The sequence below is a fragment of the Neovison vison genome, chromosome 4, assembly GCF_020171115.1.
Source record: "Neovison vison isolate M4711 chromosome 4, ASM_NN_V1, whole genome shotgun sequence".
NCBI classification, from domain to species: Eukaryota; Metazoa; Chordata; class Mammalia; order Carnivora; family Mustelidae; genus Neogale; species Neogale vison.
Window position 1 is genome coordinate 44,777,578 of NC_058094.1, and position 19,176 is coordinate 44,796,753.

At 37.7% G+C, this 19,176-nt stretch overlaps 1 protein-coding gene across 1 annotated transcript in view; it reads right to left on the minus strand.

The window, feature by feature from the left end:
• The window catches only part of SLC26A7 (solute carrier family 26 member 7), a 122,404-nt gene that overhangs the window by 73,747 nt on the left and 29,481 nt on the right, over positions 1-19,176 (minus strand). The window contains exon 4 of the mRNA XM_044247106.1: positions 17,203-17,375. Coding sequence (XP_044103041.1) covers positions 17,203-17,375 — 173 coding nt within the window. The remainder of the gene's footprint in view (positions 1-17,202; positions 17,376-19,176) is intronic.

Here is a 19,176-nt window from a genome sequence, read left to right on the forward strand (position 1 = left end):
CACTGAATACAACTGTGTAAACTCCGTCAGGGAAACTGCAAAACACAAAATTCAGTCTTTTGAAAGTAACATTAAATTACATTCATGAATTTCCACACTGCAAAAGGGATACTGAGTGGGTCATATTGATAGAACCTTTCAGTGTGTTAATTATAATATTTAGGTCAGGTCTTAAAATTCCTGCTGGAAAATAAGATTAATTATTAAAAATCAGAGAAAAGAATAATAATGAGATCTCATTCTATGAAGAGCTCACAATGATGGGAAAGAGAAGTATAAGGTGCTATCTGATAACTCCAGAGCATAAGTTGCAAAATATGTCCTTGCTATCACCTTACAAGGCCCTTTGACCAAAAGCAATCATGCTCTGAATTTGCACCAGAGTTTCCTCAAATCTGAAAACCTAGGTCCTAATCATTCTCCTAGCCTGACATCCTAGCTGTGTGAATATAGAAAACCTACTGAAATTTTCTGAGCCTCCTCATCTATAAATTATTACAGTGATGTCCATGCTGTTTTGTAGAATCATTAGTAAATGAAGATGAAATAATATAAGAAAGGGCTTTGAAACCTGTAAAATGTGCAACATACATGATGCACCAGGAACATGGTAAGGTGCCATGCATGCTTCCCCAGTACAACACACAAGGCTCAGTTTTGAAAACGTACAAGGGGACACCCCACCTTTTCCAACGCTGGAAAATTTGAGAGAATTTATTAGTGCAGAAAGAAATGTATTCAGATTGTTTGCAGTTTAGCAGTCCCCTTTTATTCAATATGCAATAAAAAAAAATAATATGGATCGCCAACACAGAAATCAGGCAATCTCTTTCTGCCAACATAGGAGGCCAAAGCAGCAGCTTCTGCTACTAACATTTCTTTCTTTTTTTCTTTTTTTTTTCCAGAAACTATGTGTGAATTTGTTAAAGGAGAATTATCCTGAGGGAAATATGCAATCAATGGTATAGGTACAAATGGAATGCACTGATCTTCTTGGCAACTCTTGATTCATAGTCTGTTGATTTTCATCTTGAAAACACAATCAGTTAAGAAAAACATTGAACCAATTTTCCCCAACCATCTATCTACTCATAAGTAAATTCCAACTTAAGACATTAACTCTTACAGGCCCTAAGGATAAAATTCACATATTATTGGGGTAAGATGAATACCAGAGAGACGGATTTTCAATTCAGCTAAATGTAGCCTACAAGCAATCCAGATCTTTGAAATTTTGAAACCTGTTTGCATATATGGAATTTTATGCACACATGGAATGTTGGAAAGTTCTCATCTGGATGCCAAGAAATCTTATCTTCATTTATTGTGGAAGGAAACAGTTTTGGAAGCCCCTGTATAAACCACCATCATTTTACCTTCTGTTTATTATTTGTTTCAATTCTAGCACCTTTTTAGAAGAGTTAATGATTTTTCATGGCTGAGAAACAAAGGTCACTTCACCTGAAGTCATTCACCAGCCACTTCCTGCTAACTACCGACTGGCTGTTAGTAGCAGCTTCTTAGTCATTTCCGCAGCTTGAATGTTGCAAATGGAAGGGCTCAGGAAAGTTCAAGATAGACAGAGTTCAGCCTTTTCACATATTGAAAATACAAACACCTGCCTTACAATAGAAACCAGAAAAGATGGAGTACCCTCCTTTAAAACTTAGCCAAAAACTCAAAGTGTTTCTGTAATATTCTACTTCTACACATTTTTATGCTTAAAAAAAAAACTTCCCAGCAAGAGATAAATCCCTAAAACGGAGAATTCTTGACTCTGAAAGGTCAACAAGCCCCTTAATTGCTCATTTCTGACACAAACCACTGGGTATTTAAAGGATGATTGCAAACATGTGAGATTTAACTGAAGAAAAATTACTCTGGTGGGTGACAAGAGTGACATCCAAGTGTGTATGCAGTAAATATTTATTGAGCAGACAAATAAATGACTTGGTACAATGTAAAAATCAGATGGCAAAGGAACTGACAAACTTGAAATGCATGCTATGTTCCATCCGCTTGGGTAGGATATTTGTTTACTATGTACTCTTTTCTTTTTCCTCACTTGCAAAAAATGTGTGACACCCAAGACAATGGTGGCTATTTTAAGAAGGACAAAGAAGAAGATGAGGAAAAAGGAAAGAGAAGGATCAGAAAGAGGAGAAATTTTCCCACTACCCAAATTTGAACAGTTTTCACATCAAAATTAGGGCTCTAGCATATAGAGGCTGATGTACACAGCTTGAAGACAGCAAGTACCCATCCAACGCAGGTTTTGTAAGAAGCACCCACAGATGGGTGCAACTCCCAAGATTATCTTAGAACTTAAGTATGTGAAATGAGGATCATTCTAGGCTATTCGTTCGGAGGCCCAGTATTTAAATTTCATATCAATGTTAAGCATTTTTTTAAGCAAATGACTTAATAAACAGCCACCTCAGCTCCTTTTACTAAAAATATAGATAACAATAATTCTAAGCTGGCTAGCCAAGTCCCAAAATTTGGCCATGCAACATTTTATGAGAAAATAAATTTTATACCATCAATATATTTCAGCTGTTTGTAGTAAAGCTGATGATCCGGGCTAATGCTGAAAACCTCTGACACACATTATCAAGGTTCACTAGCGTGATACTATTGAGTAATGCTTCTATAAACAGCATGTGTTCTATATAAATCGAATGCATCTCAGATTTCAGGCCATTTTTTGCAGGTGGTTTTCACATAGTGAAAAAAAAAGAAAAGAGTACATAGTAAACAAATATCCTACCCAAGCGGATGGAATATAGCATGTATTTCAAGTTTGTCGGTTCCTTTGCCGTCTGATTTTTACATTGTACCAAGTCATTTATTTGTCTGCTCAATAAATATTTACTGCATACACACTAGGGGCTAGCTGCAGCATTGTTCCAGAATACAATGATAAAGATACAGTTCATGCTTTAAAAAACCATACAAAGAGAGGTGAAACGAAGATGTTGGGAGGGGGCAATATTAATCAAAAACATAAAGAACTGTAAGGTAGATGTGTGACTTAGGGAAGTAAAGTCTGAGGAGCTCCTTGGGTGGGAGCTAAAATGCTCAGAGCTGTGTTCTTTTCTGAACAGCATATGCAAGTCTGGGGAAGAGAGCTAAATTGCTCATAACAATAGGAAAACTACTGAGTGCTGCACAGGGATATGGCAAAAAAGCTTGTGTGGCCAGAAAACTTGAGAATAAAAAAATGTCAAATGGATACCTATGCACTGTGGATTTGAGAACATAAAACCCTCTTCCATACCGTTTGGTGCTAAAAGGGAAGGAGCTATCAAACCATGCACACTTCCGTTCTGAAATATAAACTCTGTGATAGGCAGAATTTTCCCCCAAATTCCTATTCCCAGTTATTCAATAAAACACTAATTTATGGGGTCACCTGGAGGGCTTGGTCGGTTAAGCACCTGCCTTTGGCTCAGGTCATGATCCCAAGGTCTTGGGATCGAGCCCCACATCGGTCTCCCCGCTCAGAAGGGAGCCTGCTTCTCCCCCTCCCTCTCCTGCTCTCCCTGCTTGTGCTCTTTCACTCTCTGTCAAATAAATAAATAAAATCTTAAACACACACACACACACACACACACACTTATTTATGAAGGAATTTTGAAGATGACATTAAGGTTATGGCCTTTAAAACAGGGAGAGTATCTTAGGGAAAAAAATAGAAATAGATACAGGTAGATACATATAGAAATATATACAGATATGTCTGCAAACATATATATATTTCCTCACTCTCTCAGCTGAGAGCTCTAGAAGGAACAACACCCAGTTGGAATGAGCATACCTAGCACCCAGATCTTGATCTCGGATGCTATTTCCCCAGTAACAAGAGCCAGGGCTCCTCAAAGAAATGGTTGACTCTAGGACGGGGGAAGGAAATATACATTTGAAGCCTGGCTTATCTTATAGTGTCCCAAACAAAGGAAGTGCTCCAAAAATAAACAAACAAATAAATGGGGAGGGGTATGTCAAAGAGGGACATAGGAGCCAACTGAAAGCTCTCCCAATGCCCAAAGCTAGAACAATTTGAGGAACATTATAAATAAAGTAACATTGGACTATAATCCAAAGGATGAAATAAATAACCTTAAGTCCATACTGATATAAATAATTGATTACATTTTTTAAATGGAGGAGCCGGGAAATCTCCTGTGTAAATTATTATTCCAATAATTTACATAGACACTCACCACTCCTTATCTCAACCTCTCACTTAAGGTAACTCCCACCTCTTAAGTGTGTGCTCTGCATGTTGACTTCTTTCCAAAAAATACCATATGGAAAGGGAGAAATAGAGAACTTTACATTGGAGCAACCTGACAAACACTAGTTCAGCCAAGTGATTAAGGTTAACACCAAGAATGATAAGTTATACTGATAGTCTAGATTTCTGATGTGATGTAACCAGAATGTCACTCTGTCTCCCTGGTCTTCTTCCTAAAAATCCATAAGCCCAGTCTAATCATGAGAAAAATATCAGACGGATCCCAATGGAGGGACATTCTACAGAACACTGACCACAAGTTCTTAACCTGTTAAGGTGATCAAAAACAAGAAAAGTCTCAGACATTTTCAGTTAAGAGAAGCCTAAAGAGAGACAGGACAATTAAACATAATGTAGTGTACTGGATAAGATCCTGGGAACAGAAAAATGGCATTAGGTAAAAATTAAGGAAAGCTGAATACTACATGGGGATTTCAGTCAACAGCAATGTATCAATCAGGCTCATTAATTGTGACTAATGTACCACAATAATGTAAGACGTTAATAATAGGGGAAACTGTAGGTGGATGGAGTAGGTGGCAGCTCTGCTCTTTTTGCAAATTTACTGAAATCTAAAATTATTCTAAAACAAAAAGTTAAAAAAGGGAAAGAAACCTCCTCCACGTCTTCCACAGAATCTTCAGGTAAGTTGACATTACTTCCCCATGTGTGTGACGCATTTGATGAGTTCCTGAGTTCTGCACATGTGGACAGGGGGTGGGGGGTGGGGGGTGAGGGCGAGGAGGGCACTTCAGAGGAACTTGACACAGCTGGGCATCAAAGGTATGACATGTGAGTAAATAAGCACACCAAGACAACTGTGCACACATATAAAAGAGAGGAATAGAGAACATGCCATAGATTTCAGAGGGAGTGGGAATTATGCTGGTTAGGGGTATACTCGTGCCTTGACACATAAGGAGGAATCCAAGCGGGAGAAGTTATTAGAAAGCATTCCAGAAGGAGGGGAGAATATGAAAATAAAGCAGGACAGCATGGGATATGTTCAGAAGACACAGAGCTGCTGGTTCCAAAGGAGCACAACTAGCCCGAAGGGAGTAATGGAAAATAAAGCAGGACATTTTGAGTCAGAATATGGAGCACCTTAAAAGTAGTGAAAACAGAGTTTTGCAGGAGTGAGTGACCTCACTCTTCTATACATTTATTAAACACCTAATTTTGCCAAGAAGTGTGTTGCACACTGGCTCGAAAAGAAGACCTGGGCTTTGCTAGAATTAATCTGATGATGAAATGTGGAACAACTCACCATTTAAAAGGTCAGTATAAGAGGAGTAACTAAAGGAAAAAGGACGGAAAACACCTAAACTGGACACAGCAGGAATGGAGAACAGAAACGAGCCATGTGTTGGATAATCCAGAGGCAAATTGATTTTAGGCTTAGGAAACACATTTTATTTTTCCATTTGATTTTTTATTGTCGAATATATCAGAAATTCACTGCTGTTAGGAATTATTTTTATTTGGAACTTCATGGTTGAAAGGGGCGCCATAATCTTTTCAGATCTCAGAGTTTACGGGGCAAAAAAAAAAAAAAAAAAAAAGCCTCTAATGCAAGAGGCGATGAGAATCAGAAGTGCTATGGGTGTACAGTGATCTGACTCTTCTCCCTTCCTTTCTGCCCCAGTTATAGAAAACAATGACATCATAGGATGGGATGACTGAGCACGATAGTATTAAAAGACACAGGAGCATGGGAGGAGGCTGTATTTTTATTGTTCCCTGGGTGCTGGCCAGGGAATAGCTGTGGGGAGAGGTGAGAGATTTCACTGACTAGGTCTTCACATTCCCACCGGATGGATCTGACAAAATTCATAACCAAATTAGAAAATTATAATACATTTTCTTATTCCTTTTTCATTAAGAACCGTTTACAGTTTAAACAGATATAAACACATTCTTTATCTTCTGGTCAGGGATAGAGAGAGAAAAATGGTAAATTAATAAAAGCTTTTAAAAATCTCAATTTAATTTTGGCTACTTAACATAAGTGATACCATTAACATTTAATTGACCTTTTTCTTATTCAAATTATTCAACTTACATTTATTAAATACTAGCTACTGGAATTATAGGGATAAACAGTCTCTGCTCTAGAGACTCACAGTCCAGAAAGGCAGGTGTAAATATGTGGAAAATATTTCCTGGTAGAAAGAAAAATCCTGTTGTGTAAGTCACGAGCAATGTCTCGCCAAAGGAAGTGGGGGGAATCACTTATAACCACATCAAGAGATATCAGGGAAGCCTTCTCTGAGAGGATTATATTTAAGTTGAGCCTTGAAGGACATGCAAGTGACATGGGAAAGGACCTTTAGCGCCTGGAGGATGGTAGACAGACAGCCATACAGCCAAGACCATTGCCGCAAAGCCTAGTGCATAGGCTGCTGCTACCACTGAGGAGGTGAATTGTGGGAAAGAACACACCCAACACCTGACCTTAGAAGCTACTGGATGGAGTTTCCTTGGTTCCTATCTCAGTATGAGGAGAAAGTCAGGTAGCTAGCATAGCAGTTAGGGGGATGTATACCAGAGTCCAACTCCTATTTGGCTAGTTACTAATTATGATTCTAAACAGAAGTCACTTTGCCTTTCCATATCTTCATTTGTATAATGGGAAGAATAAAATGATTTATTTCATAAAATGGTGATGGGGATTGCATGTATGAATACCTGCACTAAAACGAGAACAGAACTTGGCATATAGTAGGAAACTAACTATTATTGTTATTTTCAATGTGAAGAATTGTTATTGTTATAATTTTGAGGATGTTATAATTCTACTTTTAAGTGTATTACTTCTGAGCTTCGCCAGGTACAAATACAGCTGAAAAGATTTAGGTTAAACAGAATAATGACTACCTGATGATAATGGTTGTGAAATAGTGAAACATCCTTAAAAGAAATTTTAGATTACCTTCCCCCTGCACTTCAGAAGAATGAAGGCAATGATTTTTCAGGAAGCAGAATATAGGATGTGTTGAATAGGCAGGTTAAACTAGTCTATATCTTAAATCTTTCTATATTCATGATCTCATTATTTAATACACCTAAAAAATATTCAGTACTAAACCAAAAGTAAATGAAAATCTCCTATTTGGGTCTGCAGTTGGTTTCTATCATTCTTGAAGATGTAAGCCTGTGTGTTTCCAGAATGCAGCAGTTCAATAATATAAGGCTTTGCGCCATTGAACACCCCCACCTGTGTCACCCCATGCTTGTGCAACTGTCAGACAAAGGAGCTGTATGTCCCCATGTCCTCCAGGGCAGAAATCTTGTCCCATAGTCGCTTCAGAAAAGCAGAGCTCGGGAAAACTTCCAGAAGTAAATGTGCAGGGGACAATCCTAGACCCCTCTCAGTTCTTGGAAAAAGGAATGGGCAAGATGCCCAACATGAGAATAATAAAAGCTACAGGCAGAAGAGAACAATGGTTTTTAAAAGTGCCTTAACTTTTATGGAGTGTTTGTTTCCTCAACAGAAATGCTTACTGATACTGACATTTTAAAAGGTTCCACCTTGCCTTGAAATGAACGCCTCATTGCTGTGAGTGAGCAAGCAATTGCTCTGTTGGCTGCTACTGTTTTTTGGCTAGAAGTGTTTCTTTTTTATTTTTTTATTTTTGAAGAGTAACACTAATAGCACAAAATTGCATCAGTTACAACAGAAACACTTCCTCTGCAAAATGAGACACTTAATGTACCTTAGAAAGAGATGGTACAAGGGGAAACAAAAAGATTCCCAGACCAGAAAGTTCAGTTACAATCAGATACTGCATAAGTTCTAATCACAGAGGTCCTTGCTATGTTACAAAACCATTACCAAAAAACTACTAAATCAACAACAATGAAATTACACAGAGGGAAAGAAGCCAGACAAAAATAATACAGTGAATATGTTTTTATGAAACTCTAGAAAATGCAAACTAATCTACAGTGATTCCTGGTTGATGGGAGGTGGGGGTTCTAAAGCAGTGAGAAGGTCAAGTGTCAAGGAAAAATTTAGGGGAGTCGCAGATATTTTCACTCTCTTGATTGCGGTGCTGGCTTTGTACATATGTCAAAACATCAAATTACACACTCTAAATGTGTGGAATTTATGTGAAGCAATTACACCTCAATAAAGCAGTTTTTAAAGGGCCCATAATCTAATCAACAACATAGAAAGCATCATATTACATTATTGTGGTTGTTAAAGTGCAGTTCATACTAGCAATGTTAAAAAAAAAATGGTAAGAGAGAAGAGAAATGGTTAAAAAAATCGTAAGGAAGAAGAGAAACAGGAATCACTTCTTTGCCTGAATGACAATGAATAAGAGATATTTGGAAGCATTTATGCTTAAGATGTACACATAAACAGTTTACCTAAAAGGTAATCAAACTGCTAAAAGGCAAGTCTGTTTATTGTAGTGAAAACAGCCTACAGTAAGGAATGCATCATTCTCAGTGCAAGAAAGACCAAGTAGACAAAAAATGAATAAGAATATTGAAAACTTGGTAACTTAAATCAAAAAGGCAGAGCTTATAGCTATACACTAAGAGACTATACCTTCTTCTCCCCAAGTGCTCATGAAACATTCACAAAAATTGATCATATATTAGTTACACAGAAAACATCAGTAAATTAGAAAGTGTAAAGCTATTACAAACAGCTCTCTCTGACCACAATGTAATAACACCAGAAAATTATTGGCAAAAACCAAAAAGGTCCATTTGTTTAGAAATCTAAAACCTTTCCCTAAATAATTGCTGGGTAAAAGGGAAATATAAACTGAATGTACTGAATTTCTAAAAAAACATTGACAGTTAAAAGCTGTCAGAATGTACAGAAAACATTTCAAGCAAAGAGCATGAGAAAATTCACTAAATGCACTAAATGCATTTGTCAATAAAAATCTTAAAATTATAATAAATGATAGAATTCCCAACTAAAAAACTAGAAAAAGAATAAATAAACTAAAAAAATAGCAAAAGAAAGGAAACAAAATTAAAAGCAGAGGTAGCAACAGAAAAAAAAATTAGACATACTGTTTCAAAATCCCAGTTTTTTTAGAAATTTTTTTTAAGATTTTATTTATTTATTTGACAGAGAGAGAGAGATCACAAGTAGGAAGAGAGGCAGGCAGAGAGGCAGGCAGAGAGAGAGGGAGGGGGAAGCAGGCTCCCTGCTGAGCAGAGAGCCAAATGTAGGGCTCAATCCCAGGACCCTGAGGCCATGACCTGAGCTAAAGGCAGAGGCTTAACCCACTGAGCCACCCAGGCGCTCCCAAAATCCTAGTTTTGTTTTGTTTTGTTTTTAAATAAAGAATTGAAGTAGACAAACCACTAGCTAATTTAATCAAGAAAAAAACAGAGTGAAGTATAAATACAAAACTAGAAAATGTCAAAGCAGAAAACATTGAAACAAGAAACTGTTTAAAAATCATAAGAAATCAAAGACCTACCTACCAGTAAATTTGAAAAGCTAGATAAAAAGGACAATATTCTAGGGAAAAACACGGTATCAAATTTGACCATATTGGAGACCGAGTGCTACACATGACAACTTTATAGAAGAATACAGAACGTTATCAAGAAATTACCCCCAGGGATGCCTGGTGGCTCACTCAGTTAAGCATCTGCCTTTGGCTCAGGTCATGATCTTCAGAGTCATGGGACTGAGCCTCACGTCCAGCCTGCATCTGACTCTGCCCTCACTGGAGATCTGCTTCTCCTTCTCCCTATGCCCTTCCCCCACTCATGTTCTCTCTCTGTCTCTCTCAAATAAATAAATAAAATCTTTAAAAAAAATTGATAAACAGAATCCATGACCACATTAAGACTAAAACACACGATGACCAAGTGGGAGTCGTTTGAGTGATTTAAGGTTGGTTCAATGTTAGGAAATCCATTAATAGAGTATAATATATAATAGATTTCAGAGGGAGAAAAATCACATGATTATCCCTACAGATGCTGAAAAAACCTACAGCAATATTCAGCCCTTTTTCTAACTTCTATTAAATACACAAAAATTATAAAACAATAGTAATTTCTTAACATGGTAAATTTATATACTCTATTCTCAAGGTTAGCATCTTAAAGGAGATGCTAATGGCCTTTTGAGCAAGTTCAAGAAAAGGAAAAAAAAAAGAAAACCTTGTTGTTTCTACTATTATTTACCATTATAGCAGAGATACCATATAATGCAATTGAACAAAAGAAATCATGAGTTATATTAATTTGTAAAAAAGTAAAAGTACCTCTAGGAAATACTAAAAAATCAATAATTAATAAAACATTTAAATAGTAAAAAAACAAAAAAATAACAATTCGATAAGGTTTTAGGATATATAGTGAATAGACCTAAGCACTGCATATGTACATATACACAGTACTAGAATAATAGTATTTTTTTCTCGATTATGACTTGTTCAGTAACCCCTCTACCTACTAGACTATATCTTCTATGAAAAGTGACCTGAGCCTGTTCTCTCATTCCAGTTTTCCCTATGTCTAGCAGATAGCTGGCTAGTATAGAGTTCCAGAAAATTCTTCCATGACTGGCATTGATATTTAATCTTCTGGTAACTATCCCATTCTTTAGTATAGGTGCTGCCGAAGCCAGCACAACTATCCCATTCTTTATCACTAGCAGAATCCCAATTTGTTCACTTTTCTTTTTGTGAGGTATTCAAGGAAGGAGTTCCTTGAACTCCCAGAGTTCTACATCCCAGCGGTGAATTTTAATTAGTCTATGACAATTATGGTGATATTATCCCCACCCCACTTGCAATTCACTTAAGAATGGGCATGTGATACTTTCAAGCAGGACAAGTCCACCAGGGACTTTCTGGGGTGAGCTTTTATTCCTGACAAAGAGATGCACAAGGAGAGACTGCCATTTTTCTGAGTCTTGATGTGATTGTATGAGGACGTGGTGCCTGACGCGATGGCAGCATTTTGAAACCATGCAGTCATGGATTGAGGGGTCACCCAGGAAGAAAAGCAACCAGCCAAGGATGGCATAGCAGGAAGCTATTAAAAAATATAGGCTATAGACACAATTATAGTTACTGAATTAACCAACCAGGAACCCTGATACTACCAGAATTCTTGTCATATGAAACACTAAACTCCATCTTTTAAACCTCTTTTGTGTGTGAATGATATTTTCTGCAGCATCTTAACAGATACATTTGTTAAATAAAGAAATGAGTGGGGAAAAATAAATAGCTTTTATAGACAGAAGCAATAGCCAGCTGGGGGACATAATGGTAAAGAAAGTTCCATGTATAACAACAACAAAAATGATGAAATACTTAGGAATAAATGTGCAAAATGTGTAAGAGGAAACACTCCTGAAAGACTTGAAATTCTAACAAAAGTAGACTTGAACAAAACTATATGTTTTGGGATAAGATAACACCATGGCATAAAGAAGCCAATTAAACACAATCCCAATAAAATATCAGCAAGTTGGTTTGTTTTTTTTTTAATGGAGCTAGACAAGTTGATACTAGAGTTCAGAAGAAAGAACAAACATGCAGGAATTAGCCAAAAACACGCTAAAATATAAAACCTACAAAGGTGGACCATTGTTGGGACGCCTGGGTGGCGCAGTTGGTTAAACGACTGCCTCTGGCTCAGGGCGTGATCCTGGAGTCCCGGGATCGAGTCCCACATCAGGCTCCCAGCTCCATGGGGAGTCTGCTTCTCCCTCTGACCTTCTCCTCGCTCATGCTCTCTCTCACTGCCTCTCTCTCTCAAATAAATAAAATAAAATCTTAAAAAAAAAAAAAAAAAAAAAAAAAAAAAAAAAAAAACATTTAAAGGTGGACCATTGTAGATTAAACCATACTATAAGACTCCATAATTAACACAGAGTGCCATTTACAGACCAGCAGAATAGAATGGAATAGAATAGAATAGATCAGATCTAAGTAAATGTGGAAACAGTAAAGGTGGCATCATAAATCACAGAAGCAAAGGTGAACTTTATAATCAATGTCAATGGACCAACTGGGCAACCACTTAGAAAAAGAATACCATTATTATTTTTTTAAATTTTATTTACTTATTTGACAGAGAGAGAGAGATCACAAGTAGGCAGAGAGACAGGCGGAGAGAGAGAGAGGGAAGCAGGCTCCCTGCTGAGCAGAGAGCCCGATGCGGGGCTCGATTCCAGGACCCCGAGATCATGACCCGAGCCGAAGGCAGCGGCTTAACCCACTGAGCCACCCAGGTGCCCCAAGAATACCATTAGATTCTTATCTCCCACACACATAAGAATAAACTCCACACTGATCAGGAAAGTAAATATTTTTAAAAATGCATATAGAAAACAATTTTAAAAAATAAATTTTTAAAAATATGCTGAATGTCTCTATTCACTTAGTATAAAGGAAAGCTTTCTAATATTGGCAAAGTCCAGGGGCAATCAAAAAATGATTAATAAATCTACATAAATTTCTTCAATTGCATGGTCAAATAACTTGCATGTCTAATTAGAGTAAAACACTTGAAGCATATATCATAGATGAAAGGCTAATATCCATATTATATAAAGAGCTTTTAAAATTTGAGGAAAAAGGGACCAAAACCTTAACAGAAAAATTAGAAATATATATGAACAAAAAATATAATCCACAAAATGGATACAAAAGAGTCTTAAACATATGCAAAGATGTCATCATTTGCCATCACTTACAATTTAAGAAATGCAAACTATTCTTGAATATGATTTCTTACCTGATTGATTAAAACTTAAAAAAGTCTGCCAACACATTCTGTTGTGAAGCTGAGGGTGCTCCCATTTATTTCTGTGGGGAATGCAAACTGCTACAACTCTTTTGGAAGGGAATTTGAAAATATCAACAAAACTACCTATGCATTGACCTTTTGATCGAATAATCCCATTTTAGGAATTCACCCTGACCAGACACCCCCAACAATATGAAAATACATATGCACATACATAGTAGCATTGTTTACAAATGCAAAATGTTGGAATTAACGTAAATGCCCAAATATAAGAGATATGTTGAATAAACAATGACATATCCACACAACCCAGCACAATGCAGCAATAAAAAAGTATGAGGGGCATTTCTAGGAGCTGACATGGAATGATTTCTGGGATATTTTACTGTTAAGCAAAGAAAGTCAGACACAAAAGAATGCTAACTTTCATGTCAGAAAGCAGGGTAAATAAGAAAACACTCATTCTGCAAAAGTATCAACCAGAAATGAATGAGACAGCTTACCCACAGGAGGTGGGTGAGAACAGAGCAGAAAGGAGAGGGAGACAGGGGGTGGGCTGGGGAGAAAGACAGTTCTCTGATGTACCTTTTTTCAGTCTCCTCGTGTTATAATAATTAAGTCAACAAATGTCAGATTCAATTCCTTTAAAAATCACAAAATTATTACCTGGCATGATGTCTGCTGTTTCTTGATTTTCAGATTCTGAATAGTTTATTTTTTAATTCACTAAATTTCCTGCGAATTTACCATGTGTGGAATGCTAGGCTACGTACTATGAAAACTGGAAAACAGATAAAGCTACTGTAACCGCAAAAACCTTGTGTTCCACATAATGTCATATGTAGAAAACAAACCAAAATATTACAGATGTACAGAAAGCTGAAAGAAAGGCAAAAAAAGAAGCAATCTCAAAATCAGAAATCTTATGGTATAGAAACAGTTTGCTGTAAGTATACAACTTAATTCTAATCTCTTCGTTATTTTTTGCCATAGTTTCTTCTAAAAATTTAAGAGAAAGACATACTAAAATCATTAACACAATGTTAAAGAATGTAAGTCCAGTAATGAAGTAGAGAAACAGTTGCAAGGGAAAGGAAGTTAGATAAATAAAAGCAACAATTTAGGGGAAAAAGTTATTGATGAACTACCAGAAGAGAAGTCAAAAAAGGAAAAAGCACTAAGTCACAGAGACCTTATTATCTAATGAAAAAGGCAGATCAGTTCATCAATTGAATGCTTTGCCCAACACTGATGAACCTGAGGTCTGCCATGACCTCTTGTAACACAAAATGCAATGAATGTCTGTGTAAGTAAGCCTCCGCTAGTAAGGTTCTCCGTTACTTCCAGTGGAAAGCATTTCCAGCTAATCCACAATCTGTCAATCAGATTGGAGGTGACTGTTTCAAACACCCTAATTTATAATTTTATTAACTTAATAGTTCCACCAGGGGTGCCTGGGCGGCTCAGTGGGTTAAGCCTCTGCCTTCGGCTCAGGTCATGATCTCAGGGTCCTGAGACTGAGCCCCACATCAGGCTCTCTGCTCAGCAGGGAGCCTGCTTCCCCCACCCCTGCCTGTCTCTCTGTCTACTTGTGATCTCTCTCTGTGTCAAATAAATAAATAGTTCTGTCAGTTGGAATTAAAAATAAACAAAACAAGGTAAACAAACAAACACTGTGTTCATAGAAGCTGGAAACCCTGGGACTGCCTTCATATTCAGGAGGTTTCAGATCTGAAGGACGAAAGGAAAAATGACCGAAAAGCTAGGATTCTGGTTCACAATGGACAGATGAGTTTGGAGGGCAAATAGAGTCCAGCCATCTGCTCAAAAATTGGCTGAAACATAGGTCACATATCCAGGATCAGAGCGAAAAGACAAAAGAAAGCAGATGTTTGATGAACTTATAAGACAAAACATGCGACTCTCTGGATCAGATTTTACATGTAATAAAAGTCCATGAAAATCAAATTATTTTTATTCTCTTTAATAATATCCTGCTTTACTCTCATGATTCTCGGGAGTTTCATTCTGAGAAATGAGACATTTATTTTTTATGTTGTTAGAATCCTGGCTTTTACTTTTATATTTTATTATCATTTAAATTCTTCATCTAAATATGGCAGATGATAACAAAATACCTGATGATTGTTTTAAACTATGGAAAATGGCTAAAATGAGACAAAGCCGAAGGTTATTGGGTCTTACTGTTAGTTATATACCCTCTTGGATTTTTCAAAATACTAATATCCACCTAAAACTAGTTGTTCTATGCTTAAAAGAATAAGAAAAAGTCCAAACCTAGTAAAATTCATAAATTCAAAGAGAGATGTGAATAGTAGGTAGTGGGACCAGAAGAAGTGATGTTACTTTTGCTGTGTTAATAAAGAGATTTTTATTTTATTTTAAATGAGCAGAAATTAAGGAAAACCTAGACCAAATCTATGGCAACATAGCTTTTTTGAATCACCAATTCACATGGCTGATTATTTCTGAGGTGGACACAGATCACAGGTCCATCAGAGGGTCTCACAGTGGCCAGTCGAGGAAGAAGAGCCCACTACGTTTGCTTATGCAAGTCTCAGAGTACACGCACATCATCCACATTTGAAAAAACAAAACGAAGTTTACAGGGCACTCGGGCAACCAGTCTGAAAGCACACCATCACTGCACACGACACCCAACTGGCCTTCTAGTCCAGTAGTCTCCTAGGCAAAACTGCCCCTCACATGGTTTACTCTCTAAAGAACTGGGAAGAATTGAGTTAGTATTGTTCTTATATCCTAAATTCTCCCACCCTTTTTACCTCATTAGAAAGCAATACAATTTCTGTCTCCTTCCCTCTCGATCACATCTTTTCCTCTAACCTTCCAATTCCAGGCAATCATCAACTCTTTTTCTCCCTTCTTGGCCTTTACACTGTCTTTGACCTAGTAAATAACATTGCACTGTAGAACAGAGCCTCTACCAACGCAGAAGATAGTTGCCCGGGAAGTTGATGTATATACAACTCATTATAACAGAGAAGACTGGGGCGCCTGGGTGGCTCAGTGGGTTAAGCCGCTGCCTTTGGCTCAGGTCATGATCTCGGGGTCCTGGGATCGAGTCCCGCATCGGGCTCTCTGCTCAGCGGGGAGCCTGCTTCCTCCTCCTTCTCTCTCTACCTGCCTCTCTGCCTACTTGTGATCTCTCTCTGTCAAATAAATAAATAAAATCTTTAAAAAAAAAAAATAACAGAGAAGACTAAGCCAAAATGACCATCAGATAAATTCCATGTCTAATAGCACTATCCTACATTTATTTTATAGTCACTTCTGAATTGTCTGATTCTGATGACCGATTAGAAACAGCCAATTCCATCGTCCAATACTCTGAAGAAGCAGAAAGACTGGAGCAAGACCAGGCAACAGAACAGCTGCCTGATGCTGAAAGGGGCAGAGTCGGGTGCAGATCTGAGACAGAAGACCTCACGCTGGCCAGTCTTTGGCACAAAGGAAATACCAGTTGTTACTGCTGGAGGCAGTAACATCATAAACTCTGAAAATTGGGAAGGGCCTGAGAAATCTAGTCACGTCTCTTCCCATTGTAGGAACCTCTCCTACCCTATCCTACAGTGATGATCCAGTCACTGTATGAACGCAAGGACTGCCTCACTGCCGTAAAAGGAAGCCCATTCCATTTTGTAAAATGTTTTTTAGGAAGCGCATTCTTTTTTTCTTTCTTCCTTTTCTTTTCTTTCTTTCTTTTTTTTTTTTTTTTGACGGGCAGAAATCACAAGTAGGCAGAGAGGCAGACAGAGAGAGAAGGGGAAGCAGACTCCCTGCTGAGCAGACAGCCTGATGCGGGGCTCGATCCCAGGACCCTGAGATCATGACCTGCGCTGGAGGCAGAGGCCTAACCCACTGAGTCACCCAGGCGCCCTAGGAAGCTCATTCCTGAAGAATCAGAAACTGCTTCTCTGTAACTCTGATTTCTTGATGCTGATTCATTTATTCAACTGGCACTTAGCAGTGTTTCCATAAAGATAAAACACATCGATAAAATCTTCACCCCTCTCTAGAGACAGACACGAATAGGAATAAAAACAAAGCACCAACTGCCTTTCCTTCCAGTTTCCCTTTCTTCATTCCCAAGTCTCAGTCCCACGTACCTGAATCACACCTCCCAAGAAGGAAACAGCTGCGGCAACACCAATCCTTCGCAGCTCAAATTCCGACAAACCCAGCGTGCTTGTGTTACTCTGCGTGGTCAAGTTCTGGCTGCTCAGAGGGACAAGCCGTTCCACTGCGTTGGCTGATATTAAGGATGTCAAGGCGAAGGTGCCTAAGAGGGGGTGGGGGTGGGGGCAATCTTCTGTTAGTAATGGACTCAAGAATAATGGTTGGATTCCACCACTGAAGTTGAGCACATGGTGTAAAACCAAACAGATCTATCGGAAACACTCTTTTCAGCACCCCGACTCCTCCATCCTTCACACCACTCCACGGAAGAAGCAGAAACTTTCCTACAGATACACACAGTCCTTCAACATGTGACCACACCCAGCTCCGTGCTCTTCCCAGACCCTATGTACATTTTCCCACCACTCTGCAGACCTGCACAGAGTATCCTCAGGACAGGGATTAAGATCACAGTTTAGGCTTGCATGCAAATCCTCTATTTATCAATAATGTGACTTAAAGTGCATGACCCTGAGTCTCCATTACTTCACCCGTAAACTGTAAATGATAATACCTACCTTTCAGGGCTTGGGGGAAACATAAATGAGATGATAATTGTGAAAACCTCACTAGGCTCAGTGGTTAACTGTGAACTCTTCCCCTTCAGTATTAGCGCCATGCAACTCATTTCAGACTTCTGACTTCCAAAACTATAGGATAATAAATTTATCGTGTTTCAAGCCACTAAACTCCTGGTAACTTATTATATTGGAAATAGGAAACCAACGCAGTCAGTGACACAAACTGACCAGTGAAGAAATAGACACATACTTACAGGCTGAGATCTTAAGCACACAAAATAAATAGAAATGCCTCTATGAATATTTCTAGTTAAAAGTATTTTTATCAGCGGGGCGCCTGGGTGGCTCAGTGGGTTAAGCCGCTGCCTTCGGCTCAGGTCATGATCTCAGGGTCCTGGGATCGAGTCCCGCATCGGGCTCTCTGCTCAGCAGGGAGCCTGCTTCCCCCTCTCTCTCTCTCTGCCTGCCTCTCTGCCTACTTGTGATTTCTTTCTGTCAAATAAATAAATAAAATCTTTTAAAAAAAAAAGTATTTTTATCATTATTACCTTAATATTTAAGATTAAGGTATCATTTCTGTAATAATAATAACTTACTAACTCTTATGTAGCAAGTACTAAATTAGACACTATACATTAATTATCTCATCTAATTCTAATTATAGTCATATGAATGAATTTTTTTTATTTCACTATCCAGAAAGTAGCAAATAAGCCTTTGAAATGTTGTCCAAGGTCATGCAGACAGCAAACAACAAATAAGACATATACTCAGAACCATCTCACTCTACAACCAAGTTTTTATCCAGTTTGTTCTATTATCAGATTATTTGTGATAGTTCACATTTTATTTAGTAAGGCAGAGATTGCCAAGGTAAGAGATATACTAATTAAAGGGCATTATATATCTATTAGCCATTTGTATGTCTTCTTCGGAGAAGTGTCTATTCATGTCTTCCACCCATTCTCTGACACAGTGGCTAACTGAACATAATAAAAAAATTAAAAAAATAAAAATGAACAAAGGACATTATGGAATCTAGCTTGGACGAAACCTAAAAGATCATTGAGTCTAAGTATCAATTACATAAAAAATGTTTTTTAACATTGGAGTAAATAAATTCAATAGTTTTTTCTTTCCCTTAAAGAGCTTACCTTCTCTCATTTCACTGTAAATTCAGAATGTATGCCCTTCTCTTATGACCTTTTTGCAACTTAAAAATGCAAAGAATTTTTAAAATAATCTTGATTACATAATAATATAGCAATAAGTCACAGTACATATTGAGTGAGGCACAGAGAGTCAAATGTCATGTTCTAATATTTGCTGAGGTTTTCAGAAGTAAAGTTAGAATTGCTTTGGAAATGTAATCAGAAACTAACA